We start from the raw sequence: 21,224 nt of genomic DNA on the forward strand, positions 1-21,224 counted from the left end.
ACTAAAATATTGACGTGTGTAGGCTTTTTGTATCATATTTGAAGGATTCCCTTGAAATTAAGATGACTCATCTCAAGGGTCATGCAATGAGTATAAAGTGAACACAATATGGACAATTGTAGTAACCATGTGTGCCTTCATTTGTTTTGTAAAATAATTTATGTTCAGGCATTGAACAACCACAGATCACTAACTAACTTACCTGCAAGAGATTGCTGCAACACAATATATAATATATGACCATGAATTATCTAATGCTTTTACTGATGTAAGATAGTATCCCTCATATAACCCTCTTCTAAAACTCACATACCATGTCCACCAACCCCTCCTGTATATTATGCTTTGCAATAGAATGCCTGAGACTGTGACCTCCTCTGTTTATGCTGTACGGGGTTTTGGAATGTCTTATGTAATGATTTCATTTGTAGTGTAATTCTAACAGTAATACTGCTGGACTGAAGTCAATGTTTTCTACCTGAAAGACAAGCTGCTTGAGTTGAATCTGTTCTGTTCCCCAGTCACCTGTACGTTCACCTGTTCCCCAGTCACCTGTACGTTCACCTGTTCCCCAGTCACCTGTACGTTCACCTGCTCCCCAGTCACCTGTACGTTCACCTGTTCCCCAGTCACCTGTACGTTCACCTGTTCCCCAGTCACCTGTACGTTCACCTGTTCCCCAGTCACCTGTACGTTCACCTGTCTAACAGTCACCTGTACGTTCACCTGTTCCCCAGTCACCTGTACGTTCACCTGTTCCCCAGTCACCTGTACGTTCACCTGTTCCCCAGTCACCTGTACGTTCACCTGTTCCCCAGTCACCTGTACGTTCACCTGTTCCCCAGTCACCTGTACGTTCACCTGTTCCCCAGTCACCTGTACGTTCACCTGTTCCCCAGTCACCTGTACGTTCACCTGTTCCCCAGTCACCTGTACGTTCACCTGTTCCCCAGTCACCTGTACGTTCACCTGTTCCCCAGTCACCTGTACGTTCACCTGTTCCCCAGTCACCTGTACGTTCACCTGTTCCCCAGTCACCTGTACGTTCACCTGTTCCCCAGTCACCTGTACGTTCACCTGTCTAACAGTCACCTGTACGTTCACCTGTTCCCCAGTCACCTGTACGTTCACCTGTTCCCCAGTCACCTGTACGTTCACCTGTTCCCCAGTCACCTGTACGTTCACCTGTTCCCCAGTCACCTGTACGTTCACCTGTTCCCCAGTCACCTGTACGTTCACCTGTTCCCCAGTCACCTGTACGTTCACCTGTTCCCCAGTCACCTGTACGTTCACCTGTTCCCCAGTCACCTGTACGTTCACCTGTTCCCCAGTCACCTGTACGTTCACCTGTCTAACAGTCACCTGTACGTTCACCTGTCTAACAGTCACCTGTACGTTCACCTGTTCCCCAGTCACCTGTACGTTCACCTGTTCCCCAGTCACCTGTACGTTCACCTGTTCCCCAGTCACCTGTACGTTCACCTGTTCCCCAGTCACCTGTACGTTCACCTGTTCCCCAGTCACCTGTACGTTCACCTGTTCCCCAGTCACCTGTACGTTCACCTGTTCCCCAGTCACCTGTACGTTCACCTGTTCCCCAGTCACCTGTACGTTCACCTGTTCCACAGTCACATGTACGTTCACCTGTTCCCCAGTCACCTGTACGTTCACCTGTTCCCCAGTCACCTGTACGTTCACCTGTTCCCCAGTCACCTGTACGTTCACCTGTTCCCCAGTCACCTGTACGTTCACCTGTTCCCCAGTCACCTGTACGTTCACCTGTTCCCCAGTCACCTGTACGTTCACCTGTCTAACAGTCACCTGTACGTTCACCTGTTCCCCAGTCACCTGTACGTTCACCTGTTCCCCAGTCACCTGTACGTTCACCTGTCTAACAGTCACCTGTACGTTCACCTGTTCCCCAGTCACCTGTACGTTCACCTGTTCCCCAGTCACCTGTACGTTCACCTGTTCCCCAGTCACTTGTAGGTTCACCTGTTACCCAGTTGTGTGTAGCCCTGTTAACCTTTTTATATCTGGAGAGAGAAATAACAATCTACCAACATTAATTTCTCTAGCTGTAACCTATCAAAATAAGGAAAGATTCGGCATCACTGTGCCTTCCTCTGGGTAATGTCATGAATGCTTGAACCAGGTTATAAGCTAATATGCTGTAGAAAGAATATACATTGATAAGACGGGCCTGAGATCAAAATAAATATTCAGACCACTAGACGTCAATGTTTTTAGATAGTAATCCATAAATCCTTCCCGGATTTATGGATTATCAAAGAGAAGGATGCATTACACACAGACTTATACACAAAGCCCACAGATCACAATACCTTGCCATGTGCGGATAGTATGCACCCCTTCCCCTAAGAATGGTCTACCATTTAGCCATTTATGCAGGGTTAAACTAATCGGATAGTATGCACCCCCTTCCCCCTAAGAATGGTCTACCATTTAGCCATTTATGCAGGGTTAAACTAATCGGATAGTATGCATCCCCTTCCCCCTAAGAATGGTCTACCATTTAGCCAGTTATGCAGGGTTAAACTAATCGGATAGTATGCACCCCCTTCCCCTAAGAATGGTCTACCATTTAGCCATTTATGCAGGGTTAAACTAATCGGATAGTATGCACCCCCTTCCCCCTAAGAATGGTCTACCATTTAGCCATTTATGCAGGGTTAAACTAATCGGATAGTATGCATCCCCTTCCCCTAAGAATGGTCTACCATTTAGCCAGTTATGCAGGGTTAAACTAATCGGATAGTATGCACCCCTTCCCCTAAGAATGGTCTACCATTTAGCCATTTATGCAGGGTTAAACTAATCGGATAGTATGCATCCCCTTCCCCTCAAGAATGGTCTACCATTTAGCCAGTTATGCAGGGTTAAACTAATCGGATAGTATGCATCCCCTTCCCCTCAAGAATGGTCTACCATTTAGCCAGTTATGCAGGGTTAAACTAATCGGATAGTATGCATCCCCTTCCCCTCAAGAATGGTCTACCATTTAGCCAGTTATGCAGGGTTAAACTAATCGGATAGTATGCATCCCCTTCCCCTCAAGAATGGTCTACCATTTAGCCAGTTATGCAGGGTTAAACTAATCTGTGGCCACCAGTCAGATTTTGACAGCAATGCTAAAAAAATGACAGATACATTTAAAACGAGAGGCTACAAGTACAAAACTCTTAATGCTGCAATGATGAAAATAAAACCAAGAGAGGAATTACTAAAAACTCAACCAAAGAAGAAAAACAACGCAACCGTCTTTTGCGCTAAGTACACCAAGGGTTCGGAGAAATTATTTTTTATTTATTTTATTTTTATTTAACTAGGCAAGTCAGTTAAGAACGAATTCTTATTTTCAATGACAACCTAGGAACAGTGAGTTAACTACCTTGTTCAGGGGCAAAACGACAGATTGTTACCTTGTCAGCTCAGGAATTCAATCTTGCAACCTTTCGGTTACTAGTCCAACACTCTAACCACTAGGCTACCTGCTGCCCCAAATGAAAGCAACTCTGAAAAATCACTGGCATATTCTGCAATCAGACTAGAAAATCGCACACCTCTTCAAGGTATCCCCACTGGTGGTCTATAAGTGTGGTCGCAATATTGGAGATAGTTAGGTGAGATCTGACATGCCCACTCAGACACTCTTGACACCTATCCCAAATGGGAACTACAAATGTGGCTCATGCACACAGTGCAATAGCACTATAAAACATCTTTCTTCAGACACCCACATACAAGTGGAAAGATCCCTGTTAGAGGTATCATCTCATGCAAGACAAAGGGAGTAATCTATCTCATCACCTGTTCATGTGGAAAAGCCTACGTAGGACAAACGAAAAGACAATTAAAACAACGCATAGCTGGACCCCGCAGCTCAATCAGGTGTAAGAACATTGACTATCCAGTAGCAGCTCACTTTGTTGAAGCTAACCATCCCATCTCCTCCCTCAAATACACAGGCATTGGGCATGTTCTCTACCAAGGAGAGGAGGTAACATTGAGATCCTACTACTACAAAAGGAGGCTTACTGGATATTCTATCTAAACACATTGACCCATAGTGGTTTGAATATTGACTTTGATCTCAGGCCCTTCTTATGAACACACTTTCCTTTATGTTTCTATATGATAACAATAGCATAGTATATTTATTTTGAACAGTTTCACTAATTCATCTTAATTAACTTAATCATTATGATTATTGTCATTGGTTGGACTAATTGCACTGTTTGTTTACATAACCTGGTTGAAGTATTCATGACATTACCCTGAGGAAGGCACAGTGATGCAGAAACGTTGATAAATGACCATTAAATTGCTGGGAGTTTATACATGGAGTGTGCCACTTTATGTGTGCGACTTTATTTTGATAGTTTATAGATTATTCGCCATTAGTCAGCACCTCCACACAAACTATTTTTCTGGGTGTGCACCAGCTTGTGTTTTTAATCTAGCTTTAACCAACCTAACACAGAACACCTACTGGTCACTGCTCAGCCTGCAATCTCATCATTATAATGATAATAACAGACTAGGATTGTGTTCATAATCTATTTATCTAGGCTGTACGTGGTGTAGGCAACAGTGTTGATAGTCTGTCTGTACAGAGGGTGGACAACAGTGTTGATAGTCTGTCTGTACAGAGGGTGGACTACAGTGTTGATAGTCTGTCTGTACAGAGGGTGGACTACAGTGTTGATAGTCTCTCTGTACAGAGGGTGGACAACAGTGTTGATAGTCTGTCTGTACAGAGGGTGGACTACAGTGTTGATAGTCTGTCTGCACAGAGGGTGGACAACAGTGTTGATAGTCTGTCTGTACAGAGGGTGGACTACAGTGTTGATAGTCTGTCTGCACAGAGGGTGGACAACAGTGTTGATAGTCTGTCTGCACAGAGGGTGGACTACAGTGTTGATAGTCTGTCTGTACAGAGGGTGGACAACAGTGTTGATAGTCTGTCTGTACAGAGGGTGGACTACAGTGTTGATAGTCTGTCTGTACAGAGGGTGGACAACAGTGTTGATAGTCTGTCTGTACAGAGGGTGGACTACAGTGTTGATAGTCTGTCTGTACAGAGGGTGGACTACAGTGTTGATAGTCTGTCTGTACAGAGGGTGGACAACAGTGTTGATAGTCTGTCTGTACAGAGGGTGGACTACAGTGTTGATAGTCTGTCTGTACAGAGGGTGGACAACAGTGTTGATAGTCTGTCTGTACAGAGGGTGGACAACAGTGTTGATAGTCTGTCTGTACAGAGGGTGGACAACAGTGTTGATAGTTTGTCTGTACAGAGGGTGGACAACAGTGTTGATAGTCTGTCTGCACAGAGGGTGGACAACAGTGTTGATAGTCTGTCTGTACAGAGGGTGGACAACAGTGTTGATAGTTTGTCTGTACAGAGGGTGGACTACAGTGTTGATAGTTTGTCTGTACAGAGGGTGGACTACAGTGTTGATAGTCTGTCTGCACAGAGGGTGGACAACAGTGTTGATAGTTTGTCTGTACAGAGGGTGGACAACAGTGTTGATAGTCTGTCTGCACAGAGGGTGGACAACAGTGTTGATAGTCTGTCTGTACAGAGGGTGGACAACAGTGTTGATAGTCTGTCTGTACAGAGGGTGGACAACAGTGTTGATAGTTTGTCTGTACAGAGGGTGGACAACAGTGTTGATAGTCTGTCTGCACAGAGGGTGGACAACAGTGTTGATAGTCTGTCTGTACAGAGGGTGGACAACAGTGTTGATTGTATGTCCACTCAGTGTACATTGCCATTCAGGTTTCAAACTCCCACAGTGATTCAGCAGTCTGAGACACACACACACACGCACGCGCGCGCGCGCGCGCACACACACACACACACACACACACACACACACACACACACACACACACACACACACACACACACACACACACACAGACCCTGTATAGGCAATATTCTAGTCTCAGATTAAGAAACAATGTCTCTCTTCGCTTTCATACAGAGCAGAAGGTGTTTCTTTCTTCTTCTCTGTGGTAGCATTTGGACCTGGCATTTGAAGAAAAAAAAACATATTTTTATTTGATTTAAATGTATTTGGATAAATCTTCCGATTCTAAATCAACTAATATGGCAGCTTAATGACTTTAAGTCATGTGTACCATTATAATAACATTGTGCTACTGGTAGGAGTAGTAACACCAATGAAAATAACATCAAAAATGTTCTTAAATGGAGACCTGATGATAAAATATAAGGTTATTAAAACCCTTCAAACCTTCATTTACTATTGATATGATTAATCGTTTTGCACACAATGTAATCGACCTTCATTTAAATTGAATAACACCAATTACACGTTTTATTTATCAAATTATCAATGGAATCTTCAAATTGCGTGTCTTACACTGACAATGAACCTATGGGATTGTATTTGTATCAACTTGACCTTTGGCCAGGTAGTTGATCAGGATTAATCTCTCTCTTTCAGAGGCTACCCAACCAGCCAGTCAGGTTTCAAACTCCCACAGTCACTCAATGCACACACACACACGCACACACACGGGCACACACACACACACAGTGGCGACCCATCATCCAGGGTGTGTGGGGTTCTGTTTTTCGCCCCACCTGTTAACAAAAAAACAAGTATGATGATGGCATTAATACATGTCACATTTCAGTTTGTAAACAATGTAAAAAATAATAATAATTCAGTTAATAAAGCCGCATACAACCATGGTCTCTTTATTTGCTTTCTTGCATAAGGCAGCTCCAAAATCTAGGTATTTCAGCCTAGCTCAGTGCTTTCTGTGGTGGTGGTTCAGCCGAGCTCAGTGCTTTCTGTGGTGGTGGTTCAGCCGAGCTCAGTGCTTTCTGTGGTGGTGTGGCAGACAGTGGAAACTATGGAGGGTAGCGGTTGGTAATGTTCTCTAGTTGCGACTTGATTGGCTCAGTGTTCTGTCATTCATGGGGACACTACGTCACCGCAAAATCTATGAGGACAGCTCGAAAATTCAAGCCCCTTGGGTTCTGCCATAGATTTACATTACAAGTGCCCATCCAAGAAGGCTCAAGGTAATATCACGTAATATCTACCTTAGTTTTGATTAGACTGATCATATTAACATCATATTTCCAAAATCTTAGCTAGCAAGCTAGACAAGTAGTCATCATCATGAATCAAGTTGACAATCTACTGGCAAATCCTTTTCAATCCTTGTCATATGAAGATAAATTATAGATAAAACGTATCACTGCTCATCGGCCATTGGACATAATACTAAGTGTATGTTGTTTAGTAAGCTGTTAGTAGCCCATGTGTCTCACCCTAATAATTTGGTCCCTTTCCCCCTCATAATTTAGCCTACTGTTCTGACTTGGTGGTGCACCTGTAGCCTATAGCCTGTTTTAGAGTAATGTCATCATCAAATATTTTATTTGTCTGCTTATATGCCCGCTTTATTTATCCTACGGTTCTGACTTGGTGTACAGGGAGAATACTGTAATAACAGCCTATGTTCTGAATTTTGTCACTGTACATTTCAAAAGTGCTGAACAAATAGCTATATTGATTACCTCCGTCCTAGCTCGCACATTGTCTTAATCGAAATTACGGAGTGCCTCTTGCCTCTTATCTGCTCGTCGTTCCCTTATGCCATAGTTTGTACATCTCAATTGTCATTAGAAACTACATTTATTTAAGCAAGTCAGCCATATCAGCTATGTTTTTTTTAAAGGCAGTAAATGAGGCTGAATGAACTGCCAGAAAAGGCTCCGCTGAAAGCGAGGTGTAGCGGATTCACTCCCTGGTGCTGAAAAGAAGCTCTGCTGTTGGAACAGCTTTATGTAGCCCCTAACAGTTTGTGGGCACCGTTTGTCACCGTTATAGTGCAATTCATGTATTGTTTAGTGTTGTGTTGTGTAGTGGCTTTGCTGGCATGCATCTAAAAAAAATGGTTGAGTTTTCCCCAACAAGATTTACATGCTAAAATCGCCACTGCACACACACAAACACACATCCACCGGGTACAGGCAATATTCCAGTCTCAGAAAGAGGAGGAAATACGAGTTCTGAAAGCAAAGGGCCCACGTGTCTTTCTTGTCCCAATGAACCTGTAGTTGTGTTCCTAGTCTATAGAGAAACACTGAACCTCTGGTGGTGTTACTAGTTGTCTATAGAGAAACAATAAACCTGTAGTGGTGTTACTAATTGTCGATAGAGAAACACTGAAACTCCACTGGTTTAGAGTGCTGGTGAGACCATATGGAGAACCTGTAGTTTTGGTGCCTTGTTACCTACCAGTTGTTCCTTGCAACTGTGACAGCCCATTTCAGGTTCTTCTGAAGTCTGCACTTGTTCACTTCCTCCTCCCAAGTTTTCAAAAGCATTGGATTGGTCATTGGTATGTGGAAGACAGTGCTTCAACCTGGGTCATCAGTCAGTCAATGCACCAAAACGGTCTTATCCCACTGAGCTAAGGCCTTGGCATTAGTTTGAGGAGCTAATGAAAAGTCAAGCCTTCACATCTCAGGGAAGGTTACATATTACATGTGTGAAAGGGGCAGGAAAGCTTGACTGAAGGTTCTGTCAAGGGTTCCATCCATTGGCCACAAGGGGGAGTATAAGAACCATGTTAAAAAATACACTGCCATACTCAGAGAGTAGTCAAATCAAATCAATAGTTATTTTATAGTTAGGTCCAATAGCACAGTTCTGACAGGAGAAAGAAAATGTTCAAATGTTCAAATGTACAATAGAAGAAGACTATTTCCCTTCCAGGTAATAGGCCATTTATAGTATTGATTGAACCTATTTTTGTGATTTAAAATCATGTGATGTCTTCTTGATACTAACTAGGCTATGTGTTCTGGTTTATGAGCATGTGCAACAAATGGAATTTCAACAAATTATACAAAAAATAGGCCTATAGGCAAAGGTACAGTCAAACTTCATCAGGTAGCCTTAAGCAAATAGAAGTGATAGCTCTGACATCTTGTTCAAGTAGGGGAGGGTGAACTAAGGTGAGCCATTTTTTACATTCAGCATCAGTCCATCAAAGGGAATATATACTGAGCAAACATAACATATGAAGTGTTGGTCCCATGTTTCATTCTAAAAAATGTTGTGTACAGATTTGTTTACATCCCTGTTAGTGAGCATTTATCCTTTTCCAAGATTATCCATCCACCTGACAGGTGTGGCAGGTAGATGGGGACAATAAAAGGCCAATCTAAAATGTGTAGTGTTGTCACACAACACAATGCCACAGACATCTCAAATTTGAGGGAGTGTGCAATTGTCATGCTCACTTCAGGAACGTCCACCAAAGTTGTTGGCGGATAACTTAATGTTCATTCCTCTACCATAAGCTGTCTCCAGTGTTGTTTTAGAGAATTTGTCAGTACGTCCAACTGACCTCACAACTGCAGACCACGTGTAACCATGCCAGCCCAGGACCTCAACATCCAGCTTCTTCATCTGTGGGATCGTCTGAGATCAGCCACCTGGACATCTGATGAAACTGAGGAGTATTTCTGTCTGTAATAGAGCCCTTTTGTGGGGAAAAACTAATTCTGACTGGCTGGGCCTGGCTCCCCAGCGGCTGGGCCTGGCTTCCAAGTGGGTGGCCCTATTCCCTCCCAGACACACCCATGGCTGAGCCCCTTCCCAGTCATGTGAAATCCATAGATTAGGGCCTACTGAATTTATTTTGATTGACTGATTTCCTTATATGAACTGTAACTCAGTGAAATCATTGAAATTGTTGCATGTTAAGTTTATATTTTTGTTCAGTATAGTATTATTTCCAACTAAGATATATACATAAAGTACCAAACAAACATTTGGGCACATCTACTCATTCAAGGGTTTTTACTTATTTGTACAATTGTTTACATTGTAGAATAACAGTGAAGACATCACAATTATGAAATAACACATATGGAATCATGTAGTAACCAAGAAAGTGTTAATCAAATCAAAATAGATTCTTCAAAGTAGCCATCCTTTGCCTTGATGACAGCTTTGCACACGCTTGGCATTCTCTCAACCAACTTCATGAGGTAGTCACCTGGAATGCTTTTCCAACAGTCTTGAAGGAGTTCCCACATATGCTGAGCACTTGTTGGCTGCTTTTCCTTCACTCTGCGGTCCAACTCATCCCAAACCATCTCAATTGGGTTGAGGTCGGGTGATTGTGGAAGCCAGGTCATCTGATGCAGCACTCCATCTCTCTCCTTCTTGGTCAAATAGCCCTTACACAGCCTGGAGGTGTGTTTTGGGTCATCGTACTGTTGAAAAACAAATGATAGTCCCGCTAAGCTCAAACCAGATGAGATGGTGTTTCACTGCATAATGCTGTGGTAGCCATGCTGGTTAAGTGTGCCTTGAATTCTAAATAAATCACAGACAATCTCACCAGCAAAGCACCCCCACACCATCACACCTACTCTGTGCTTCATGGTGGGAACCTCACAATACCATCCTTTCACCTACTCTGCGTCTCACAAAAACACAGCGGTTGGAAACAAAAATGTAAAATTTGGACTCATCAGACCAAAGGACAGATTTACACCGGTCTAATGTCCATTGCTCGTGTTTTTTGGCCCAAGCAAGTCTCTTCTTCTTATTGGTGTCCTTTAGTAGTGGTTTCCTTGCAGCAATTCGACCATGAACAGTTGATGTTGAGATGTGTCTCTTACTTGAACTCTTTGAAGCATTTATTAGGGCTGCAACTTGAGGTGCATTTAATTGCTGATTTCTGAAGCTGGTAACTCTAATGAACTTATCCTCTGCAGCAGAGGTAACTGTGGGTCTTCCATTCCTGTGGCGGTCCTCATGAGAGCCAGTTTCATCATAGCTCTTGATAGTTTTTGCAATTACACTTGAAGAAACTTTCAAAGTTCAATATTGACTGATCATGTCTTAAAGTAATGATGGACTGTAGTTTCTCTTTGCTTGTTTGAGTTGTTCTTGCCATAATATGGACTTGGTCTTTTACCAAATAGGACTATCTTCTGTATACCACCCCTACCTTGTCACAACACAACTAATTGGCTCAAATGCATTAAGAAGGAATGAAACTCCACAAATGAACTTTTAACCTGTTCATTAAAAATGCATTCCATGTGACTACCTCATGAAGATGGTTGAGAGAATACCAAGAGTGTGCAAAGCTGTCATCAAGGCAAAGGGTGGCTACTTTGAAGAATCTCAAATCTCAAATGTATTTTGATCTGTTTAACACTTTTTGATACTACATTATTTCATAGTTTTGACGTCTACACTATTATTCTGCAACGTAGAAAATAGTACAAATAAATAAAAACACTTGAATGAGTAGGTGGCTTGAAACTTTGGACAGGTACTGTATGTTTCAGGATGTAGAGTATCCCTGGAAATAATCAGAATTAATGTTAACATGACAGTTTTGACAACATAGCTTGTCTCTTGGCACATCTTAGTCCGGGTATGGGTTAAGTTGAGTCACGGGACGGGATAAGTTGAGCCACGGGATGGGATAAGTTGAGCCACGGGATGAGATAAGTTGAGCCACGGGACGGGATAAATTGAGCCACGGGACAAGTTAAGTTGAGTCACGGGACGGGATAAGTTAAGCCACGGGACGGGATAAGTTGAGCCACGGGACGGGTTAAGTTGAGTCACGGGACGAGTTAAGTTGAGCCACGGGACAGGATAAGTTGAGTCACGGGACGGGTTAAGTTGAGCCACGGGATGAGATAAGTTGAGCCACGGGACGGGATAAGTTGAGCCACGGGACAGGATAAGTTGAGCCATGGGACGGTATAAGTTAAGCCACGGGACGGGATAAGTTAAGCCACGGGACGGGATAAGTTGAGCCACGGGACGGTATAAGTTAAGCCACGGGACGGGATAAGTTGAGCCACGGGACGGGATAAGTTGAGCCACGGGACGGTATAAGTTAAGCCACGGGACGGGATAAGTTAAGCCACGGGACGGGATAAGTTAAGCCACGGGACGGTATAAGTTAAGCCACGGGACGGGATAAGTTAAGCCACGGGACGGGATAAGTTAAGCCACGGGACGGGATAAGTTGAGCCACGGGACGGGATAAGTTAAGCCACGGGACGGGATAAGTTAAGCCACGGGACGGTATAAGTTAAGCCACGGGACGGTATAAGTTAAGCCACGGGACGGTATAAATTAAGCCACGGGACGGTATAAGTTGAGCCACGGGATGAGATAAGTTGAGCCACGGGACGTGATAAGTTAAGCCGCCTACAAATTTCAGTATGGAATGAAATATTACCTCTACCTTTTTAAAACCATGTCTTTATTTCCCAAACATAATTCAACACAATCACAATAGCTTTTTTGTCTTTTAATCATTTTATCAATCTTTTAACACAGGCTTAACACCTAACAAACACGTTGTACACCTAACAAACACTTTAAACATAGTCCAGGCCCTGTTCTTACCCCATATCCCAGCAACAATGGGAGGAAAACACCTAAATCTGCTTAACTTGCCATTTGCTCAACTTACCCCATGGCATTGGTTCAACTTACCCCATGGCATTGGTTCAACTTACCCCATGGCATTGGTTCAACTTACCTCACTGCAAACATTTGGACTATTTTATCACAAACAGCTGCAAGGATGCCCTTTCACGCTAGGTTTAGGATCTCATATTGATGCTTATAGAGACCCCAACAGATGTATAGAACAATCTTTAAAGTATCTACTTTGGTTTACATACAACTATCATGGAACTCTAACAATCAATTTATTTGATCATCAATTTTTTTTTACCAAACTTGCTTATCACTTTTTACATGTGTTTTCTTCCTTCACAGACTCCATGAAATGATAACCTCTTTGTAAATATTTGGTTAAATTATACATTTTGTGTATGGTTTCCTAGAAATAAGGGCCGCTCAACTTACCCCACTCTCCCACAGGCCTATTAGATTGCTAATTGGGGGACCCTGTGTTGAAGACAACGCGACTCCATCTGGGCACTTCCCCATTTTGGAAGGAATAAAAATGCATGTATTATTGTCTACATTTGTTTAGCCACATTTATTATATTAAGTTATTCTATTTTATATATTCTGTGAGCAAAACATAACATATATATATAAAGATATATATAAAAACATTTCCCTTAAAGTATAATTTTTTGAGATTACTATTGTTACTCTCCCCACTACAACAACAAAAATACCTGAATGCATGTCCTTTTGTTCTTGAAACATTTAAATACTGTAGGACTACATTCCTATGGAGGACTGCTCCTACTGGGGAGTGCCAATATGGCCGACCGGTGATTTCAAAGCTTCCCAATGACCAACACATAGCAGAAATCCAGTGTTTACAGTATATACATCATTGCTGTTTTCGGAATTGACCGATGGTGACTCAACTCAACTCTGCCTTGATATAAGAGAACGGAGTTGAGCGTTCCTCAGCTAGCGTTCCTTGAGTATAGCCACGGGAAGTAGGGGTGCTGAGGATGCTGCAGCGCCTCCTGAAAAATCAGAATAATACCAACAACAAAAACACAATGTGTTTTTTTTCACAACAGTAGTGCTCTGGGCCTTTACTAGCCTCTGTATCTGGGCAGACACATTTTTCCAGCGATATTAAAAAAGATTCTGTTAATATGTCAAATGATGAAGAATTGCATGAAATGTTTATAAAATTAATAAAAATATCGGACCTGCAAATACAATGACTCACTATATATTCAAAAGTATGTGGACACCCCTTCAAATTAAAAGATTCAGCTATTTCAGCCACACACGTTGCTGACAGGTGTATAAAATCGAGCACACAGCCATGCACTCTCCATAGACAAACATTGACAGTAGAATGGCCTTACTGAAGAGCTCACTGACTTTCAATGTGGCAATGTCATAGCATGCCACCTTTCCAACAAGTCAATTTGTCAAATTTCTTCTCTGCTAGAGCAACTAGCAACTACATATTATTGCCCATGATTTTGGAATTAAATGTTTGATGAGTGTCCACATACTTTTGATAATGTAGTGAAGATTCATGCAATGTTTTTACTATAAAGGAGATCTTTCCAACGCTACTATTGTCCACAATGGACTGTGAACCCACAACCTTCTGGCCCAGAGCCCTTTCAGAACTCCTGCATTGGCATGTAATGAATAACCATTTCTAAAACAGCAGGCTCTGGTCTGTCCAAGAAATGATTGTAAATGGTAGGCATGTTCTCTGCTATCCACTTCATGTTTTAAGTATTATTTTGGCTATAGGGGATTATTTTTTCAAGCCTTCATGGAGGGTTTAGGTGAAATATATTTTGCTGAAGGGAGGGCCATCCATTTTAATTTCAGAGAGGCCAGATTTTCTCCATGTTACCTTCAGTATAAATGGCATTCCCTCCCTAAACTTTACCTGAATGAAATATATGAAACTGATCATGACTACATTTAATCTAATTTCACAGCAATTGGTAATCAACATACCTGTATACTGTCAATCGTTGCTGGCTTCATTAATATGATTTGTGGACGTCCTTGGTCTTATGTATTTGTTTGAGGGCCTATAAATGAGGCCAGCTTTACCATATTATCCTGGAGACATACCTACACACTTACTTTGCGTGAATGATATATCTCAGCTTTAAACAGTGTGACATTCAAGTATAAAATAATGTGTTTTGTTTCTTTCTATTATGTGGTTGCATGAAATAGCAAATGTGAATTCAACAATTCCATCTTCGTTTCTCCCTGATGAAACAGTAACATCCATTATTGTATTTAAGCTTAGCCAACCTGTACTTTATGGCTTAGTAGTGTGTTGAATAGATTCCACGATCCGGGCCGGACATGAGCTAATGCTTGGCTCGTTCTCGAAAACAGTGTGTAATCCTATGTAAATTTTAATCTACGCCCATGGTGACGTGTAGCACCGCCCACCCGGCGAAATGGCGTGAGTGTGTGTGTGTGCGTGGGTGTATCCCTTACGCCTCGATCACACATACACTGTTTTGCGCAAAATGGTAGGCAGCATGATCAGGATATGTGAGCAACAACAAGTTCAACATTCATCTTCTGCTTCCATTTCTGGCAAGCCGTTTTTGCATAATTCCAATGTATGAACCACATAGAACGCAATGCAAAGCAATTCTGCAAGGCAAACGCAGCGTTCCATTGGAAATGCATGTATATTACTTCTGGTGTACCAAAACGCAAATGTACTGTCGGTGTGGAGCGTCAGCCAGCTGGTTCTGGGGCTCTGTTGACAAACACAAACAGACCTAAAGGACAGCAACACAATTACACCCAACCAAAAAAAGCATAGCCTTTCTATTAAGAAGTGCCATAGGCAGACCTGGCTCTCAAGAAAAGACAGGCCATGTGCCCACTGCCCACAAAATGAGCTGGAAACTGAGCTGCACTTTCTAACCTCCTGCCAAATGTATGACTATAAAAGGCATATATTTTCCACCAAGAATAATAAAATAAAGTTTTAAAATGGTCACATAATAAAATAAATAAATAAAATAGGCGTAGACCTTATATGCTTACTTACAAGCACCTTAATCAACAATGCAGTTTTAAGAAAAATATGAGTTAAAATGAAAGAGTAACAATAAAACAACAATAATAAGGCTATATACAGGGGGTACAGGTTCAAACGCAAATACAATTTGAACAAACTCCTGTATCTGTTAGGTGAAATGAGACCGTCTCAGCAACAAGAAAAGTTCACCCAGTGTATCAGAAGCACCAACCACTAATAATATAATATTTTCAACATTGTTATTCTCTTGAACATTATTTTGTGAGTAGACCTGTTTATTCTGCCTGCCGGCTGTGAGACCACGGTGTTATGCCGTCGCCGTTCGCAAAGATTGATACATGTTAATTAATGTATGATTATTTTTGTCTTTGTTTCGTTTAATTCGCTTTGCTGGTTTTTGTCTTTGTTTTGTTTTAGTTTTTTCACTTGCTTTCCAAGCAAATAATATACCTTTGAATTAAATTGACTTGATATTCTAGCCAAAACAGAGAGCGCTGGGTACGCTATGTGAACAAGCCTAGAAACCACCAGTATGAATAGATCTCGGACCAGTTCAACCTGCCTAAATCCTACGCTGAGCCATTGGAGGAAGAACGAAAATCCGATTTTAGATCAGCGTCTAGGCGCAACTTTAACCAACACACCCAAACAAAGAGTTTTACCCCGTCGCTGCGAGCCCGCCCCTGTCCCTGCCCACCACTGCTAAACCAGTCTACTATTGGTCAGAATTTTGAAATACGCCCCATCGATAGGCTGTCTGTCTTGTCAAAGACTGTTGTCTTATTCGCCACTGGGATAAGCGCTCGGATACTCGGGTTCTACTATTCATTTTTATTTAAACGTTTACGTTTGTATGTTGTTGTAAAATTGATGAAGTCAGGACTTAACGCATGAAGGTATGTGAATGTAGGACACTAATATTACCATATGATCGCAGCTTCTTTCATGATCTTTAATTGTGTGTGCGTGATTTGAGCAACTGAGCGTAGCTGGCTGGCTGGCTACAGTACCGGACTGTCCTGCCAAGTATCCCGCTGGAATAATAGGAAGGGAAACTTTGTAACCACTAGCTTGGTTGATATCTAAACGAGGATTGTAATATTCAGAACTTCCAGATGGTAGAATAAGATGGTATCTGCTCTATGAATTGCGTTTCTATCTGTAATGTTCTACATATTTAACCACTGAGTACAACCCTGATTTGTTGATCATCTAGTAGCCTAGAATTGTGAATGCGCATTAGCCTAATAGGAACCCAAGACACACTTTAAATAGCATACAAAATAGGTACACCTACCTCACCTTGTCTCTCCAATACACAATAACTAGTCTAAACAGAGAGACAGGCAGGTGGAACAAGTGTTATCCCACCTGACAATAATTAACTCATCTTTTTGTTTTTTGTCCACCAACACTACAACAACCATGTCTCAGGTGACTAAGACTAGCATGACCAGTGAGTCTTTTTCCTCTGAAGGAGTTAGCAGGAAGTGACCATGGCGCTGTCACATGGCGCTGTCACACAACTACAATAAACACTGTTAACTATTACAGAAGGATTCTGCTTCATTTGAGACAATGGCTCCAGGACACAGGACTGCAGGACATGTGTTGATGTAGCTGATGTCCCACTTAGCTGTCTTCCTCTGGTCTGATACTCACCTGTGCTTTAAATCCGCTTTTGTAGCAAATTTGGGGATTTTTTTTTTTTTTTACATAAATAGGACTCAAACCTTGTGCATGTCAGTCCAACACACAGCAAGCCCAGAATGAGGACAGGGTGTGATAGGTTGCTGGTGTTGAACCCAGGTCGTCAACGTGCCACGAAACACAAACACACACATACTGGCTGTTGAGATATCAGAGTGAAGTCAGATAACTCATCTACTCATTAAAGGAGAGTTTATGCTCAATAAGCCAGCAGTTCAACCACAACAGTTTTATTAACAGTTAACTACAGTATGTGTTTGGGTGCATTGGTGTGTGTGCGTGTTGGGGTAGTGTTGGTGTAGTAAACATTAACACTCAGTTATTTGGTTGTGAGTGAGGGGTCAACCACATAATGCATTGAGGTCTGTGTGAAGGAGAAAATGTTCTGGAGCAGTGATGCAATACATGTAAACATAGGCTAGGCTTCTTAGGCTAACACAAGACTTTGTCGAGGGGTAGTGTTTACTCATAGGAGATAAGGCAATGATACAGACACAGACAGATATTAATCTACAGTGGATGCTGTAGTTAGTAGAAACAAACATGGAGAGAGAGACAGAGAGAGATACACAGAGAGAGACAGAGAGAGGAAGATACAGAGAGAGACAGACGGAGAGAGAGAGAGAGAGAGATACACAGAGAGAGACAGAGAAAGAAAGAGACAGAGAGAGACAGACAGAGAGATAGAGATACAGAGAGAGACAGAGAGAGACAGAGAGAGACAGAGAGAACGAGACAGAGAGAGACAGAGAGAGAGAGAGAGAGAGAGAGAGAGAGAGAGAGAGAGAGAGAGAGAGAGAGAGAGAGAGAGAGAGATACACAGAAAGAGACAGAGAGAGAAAGAGACAGAGAGACATACAGAGAGGGACTGACAGAGAGAGAGAGAGAGAGAGAGAGAGAGAGAGAGAGAGATACAGAGATACAGAGAGAGAAAGAGACAGAGAGACATACAGAGAGGGACTGACAGAGAGAGAGAGAGAGAGAGAGAGAGAGAGAGAGAGAGGAAAGCAATAGACGTAGGACAGGAATTGTCTGTGGTCTTTGTCCACGTAGTTCCCATGGCAGCCAGGGCTGTGGTCTGTGTCCACGTAGTTCCCATGGCAGTCAAGACTGTGGTCTGTGATACATCACAGAGAGGGAGACCTGCCTGGAACATGCTGAGTAAAAGGAAGAGGAGAAACCACAAAGCGAGAGAGAAAGAAAGAGTATATAGACATAATATGACATATGCAACCGATTCTTTTGGAACTTCTGTGAGAACTTCTTATTTCACGTTTGTTTATTATCTATTTTACTTGCTTTGTTAATGTTTCCCATGCCAATAAAGCCCTTAAATTGAAAATGAATTGAAAGAGAAAGAGAGAGACACTCATTGTACTGTTGTTGGTCAGTTTTGATTCTGGTAGTGGGAGTGTGTATGTTGTCCCTGGCTGGCTGTGGCCCCCACTGGTCCAACAGAAGAACTGGGCCTCTCCTGTCTGTCAGATCTCTTTGAGCTGTAGTCTTCTCTTCCTCCTCCTGACCATGTCAACAGACAGACACAGCCGGTCTCGGGGTCTGAATGGACAGTAAGAGAACAGTGAAATAAACAATAAAAATGAACAGTAAACATTACACATACAGAAGTTTCAAAAGAATAAAGACATTACAAATGTCATATTATATATATACAGTGTACAAATGGTTAAAGTACACAAGGGCAAATAAAGGGAAAATGGGAAAATAAATAAGCATAAATATGGGTTGTATTTACAATGGTGTTTGTTCTTCATTGGTTGCCCTTTTCTTTTGGTAACAGGTCAAACATCTTGCTGCTGTGATGGCACACTGTGGTATTTCATCCAGAGCTAAGGATGATGTTAAGGAGAATTTGGAATTTGTTGTCTCTATATTTGATCATTTCATTAAGGATACCATCAACACCACAGGCCTTTTTGGGTTGGAGGGTTTTTATTTTGTCCTGTAGTTCATTCAAGGTAATTGGAGAATCCAGTGGGTTCTGGTCGTCTTTAATAGTTGATTCTAAGATTTGTATTTGATCCTGTATATGTTTTTGCTCTTTATTCTTTGTTATAGAGACAAAAAGATTGGAGAAGTGGTTTACCCATACATCTCCATTTTGGATAGATAATTCTTTGTGTTGTTGTTTGTTTAGTGTTTTCCAATTTTCCCAGAAGTGGTTAGAGTCTATGGATTCTTCAATTACATTGAGCTGATTTCTGACGTGCTGTTCCTTCTTTTTCCGTAGTGTATTTCTGTATTGTTTTAGTGATTCACCATAGTGGAGGCGTAGACTCGGGTTTTCCAGGTCTCTATGTTTTCGGTTGGACAGGTTTCTCAATTTCTTTCTTAGATTTTTACATTCTTAATCAAACCATTTGTCATTGTTGTTCATTTTCTTCGGTTTTCTATTTGAGATTTTTAGATTTGATATGGAAGCTGAGAGGACAAATATACTGTTAAGATTTTCTACTGCCAAGTTTACACCTTCACTATTACAGTGGAACGTTTTACCCAGGGAATTGTCTAAAAGGGATTGAATTTGTTGTTGCCTAATTGTTTTTTGGTAGGTTTCCAAACTGCATTCCTTCCATCTATAGCATTTCTTAATGTTACTCAGTTACTTTGGCTTTGATGCCTCATGATTGAGTTGTGCCAAAGCAAGTGAAATAGATAATAAACAAAAGTGAAATAAACAATAAAAAATGTACAGTAAACATTACACTCACTAAAGTTTAGGACTAACTCTGTACGGTCAGATCTGGACGACTGCCACTTCAGATCCATCTCAGTCTGGCATCGTCAGTCTCTCTCGCTCAACTCTCTCTCTCTCTCACTGTCTCGCTCTCTCTCTCTCTCTCTTTCTCTCTTTCTCTCTCTCTCTCTCTCAATCTCTTTCTCTCCCTCTGTCTTTCTCCCCTCCTCTCTCTCTCTCTCTCTCTCTCTCTCTCTCTCTCTCTCTCTCTCTCTGTCTCTGTCTCTGTCTCACTCTCTCTCACTCAATTCAATTCAAGGGGCTTTATTGGCATAGGAAACATATGCTAACATTGCCAAAGCAAGTGAAATAGATAATATACAAAAGTGAAATAAACAATAAAATGAACAGTAAACATTACACTCACAGAAGTTCCAAAAGAATAAAGACATTACAAATGTCATATTATGTATATACACACTGTTGTAAAGATGTGCAAATGGTTCATGTACAAAAGGGAAAATAAATAAGCATAAATATGGGTTCTATTTACAATGGTGTTTGTTCTTCACTGGTTGACCTTGTCTTGTTGCAACAGGTCACAAATCTTGCTGCTGTGATGGCACACTGTGGTATTTCACGCAGTAGATATGGGAGTTTATCAAAATCGGTTTGTTTTCAAATTCTTTGTTGGTCTGTGTAATCTGAGGGAAATATGTGTATCTAATATGGCTATACATTGGGCAGGAGGTCAGGAAGTGCAGCTCAGTTTCCACCTCATTTTGTGGGCAGTGTGCACATAGCCTGTCTTCTCTTGAGAGCCAGGTCTGCCTATGGCGGCCGTTCTCAATGGCAAGGCTATGCTGACTGAGTCTGTACATAGTCAAAGCTTTCCTTAAGTTTGGGTCATTCACAGTGGTCAGGTATGCTGCCACTGTACACTCTCTGTTTAGGGCCAAATAGCATCTCTCTCAGTCAGACTCAGTGACTTAACATGCAGATATGGTAATGACTTCCTGTTTATATCCCGGCACTACCCTGCCAGCCCAGAGAGGGGCCTCCGCTGTCACCCTACAGGAATGTGTGTGTGCACACGCACATGTGTGTGTGTGTGTATGTTTGTGTGCGTCTCTAACACTATCCCCCTTTCAGAACGGGAGCTATGAATTTAAAAAGCTAAAAATGCCATTCAAACCGAACTTGAGTGTTTTTTATTGCTGTGATAGTGTAGTGACTTCTTATGTGTTGATAGACAGATGTTAGT

At 41.9% G+C, this 21,224-nt stretch overlaps 2 protein-coding genes across 3 annotated transcripts in view; one reads left to right on the forward strand and one right to left on the reverse strand.

The window, feature by feature from the left end:
• Positions 1 to 125: 125 nt before the first annotated feature.
• Positions 126 to 4,000, reverse strand: LOC127912626 (uncharacterized). Its single transcript, XM_052482647.1, has 6 exons — positions 3,947 to 4,000; positions 1,822 to 1,995; positions 1,363 to 1,551; positions 1,012 to 1,308; positions 607 to 714; positions 126 to 552 (listed from the first exon to the last, which is right to left on the reverse strand). The coding sequence occupies exons 1-6, from the start codon at positions 3,998 to 4,000 to the stop codon at positions 475 to 477; spliced, it is 900 nt and encodes a 299-aa protein (XP_052338607.1). The 3' UTR covers positions 126 to 474.
• A 12,322-nt stretch (positions 4,001 to 16,322) lies between these two features.
• The window catches only part of cttnbp2nlb (CTTNBP2 N-terminal like b), a 69,294-nt gene continuing 64,392 nt past the window's right edge, over positions 16,323 to 21,224 (forward strand). The window contains exon 1 of one of the 2 annotated variants that reach the window (XR_008082827.1): positions 16,323 to 16,451. Coding sequence is in view for 1 of the 2 variants with exons in the window: in XM_052481808.1 (XP_052337768.1) it covers positions 16,446 to 16,451 (6 nt within the window). In the remaining variant the exon portion in view is untranslated. The remainder of the gene's footprint in view (positions 16,452 to 21,224) is intronic. The other variant, XM_052481808.1, reaches the window with a different exon arrangement.

The sequence above is a fragment of the Oncorhynchus keta genome, chromosome 27 (assembly GCF_023373465.1).
Source record: "Oncorhynchus keta strain PuntledgeMale-10-30-2019 chromosome 27, Oket_V2, whole genome shotgun sequence".
NCBI classification, from domain to species: Eukaryota; Metazoa; Chordata; class Actinopteri; order Salmoniformes; family Salmonidae; genus Oncorhynchus; species Oncorhynchus keta.

Excerpts from the sequence above, each read along its gene's own strand:
- LOC127912626 (XM_052482647.1), bottom strand. The coding sequence starts at position 4,000 with ATGCCCAATGCCTGTGTATTTGAGGGAGGAGATGGGATGGTTAGCTTC. Across the intron at positions 1,309-1,362 it reads TTAGACAGGTGAACGTACAG|GTGACTGGGGAACAGGTGAA; the intron begins GTGACTGTTAGA and ends GTGAACGTACAG. Across the intron at positions 715-1,011 it reads GGGAACAGGTGAACGTACAG|GTGACTGTTAGACAGGTGAA; the intron begins GTGACTGGGGAA and ends GTGAACGTACAG.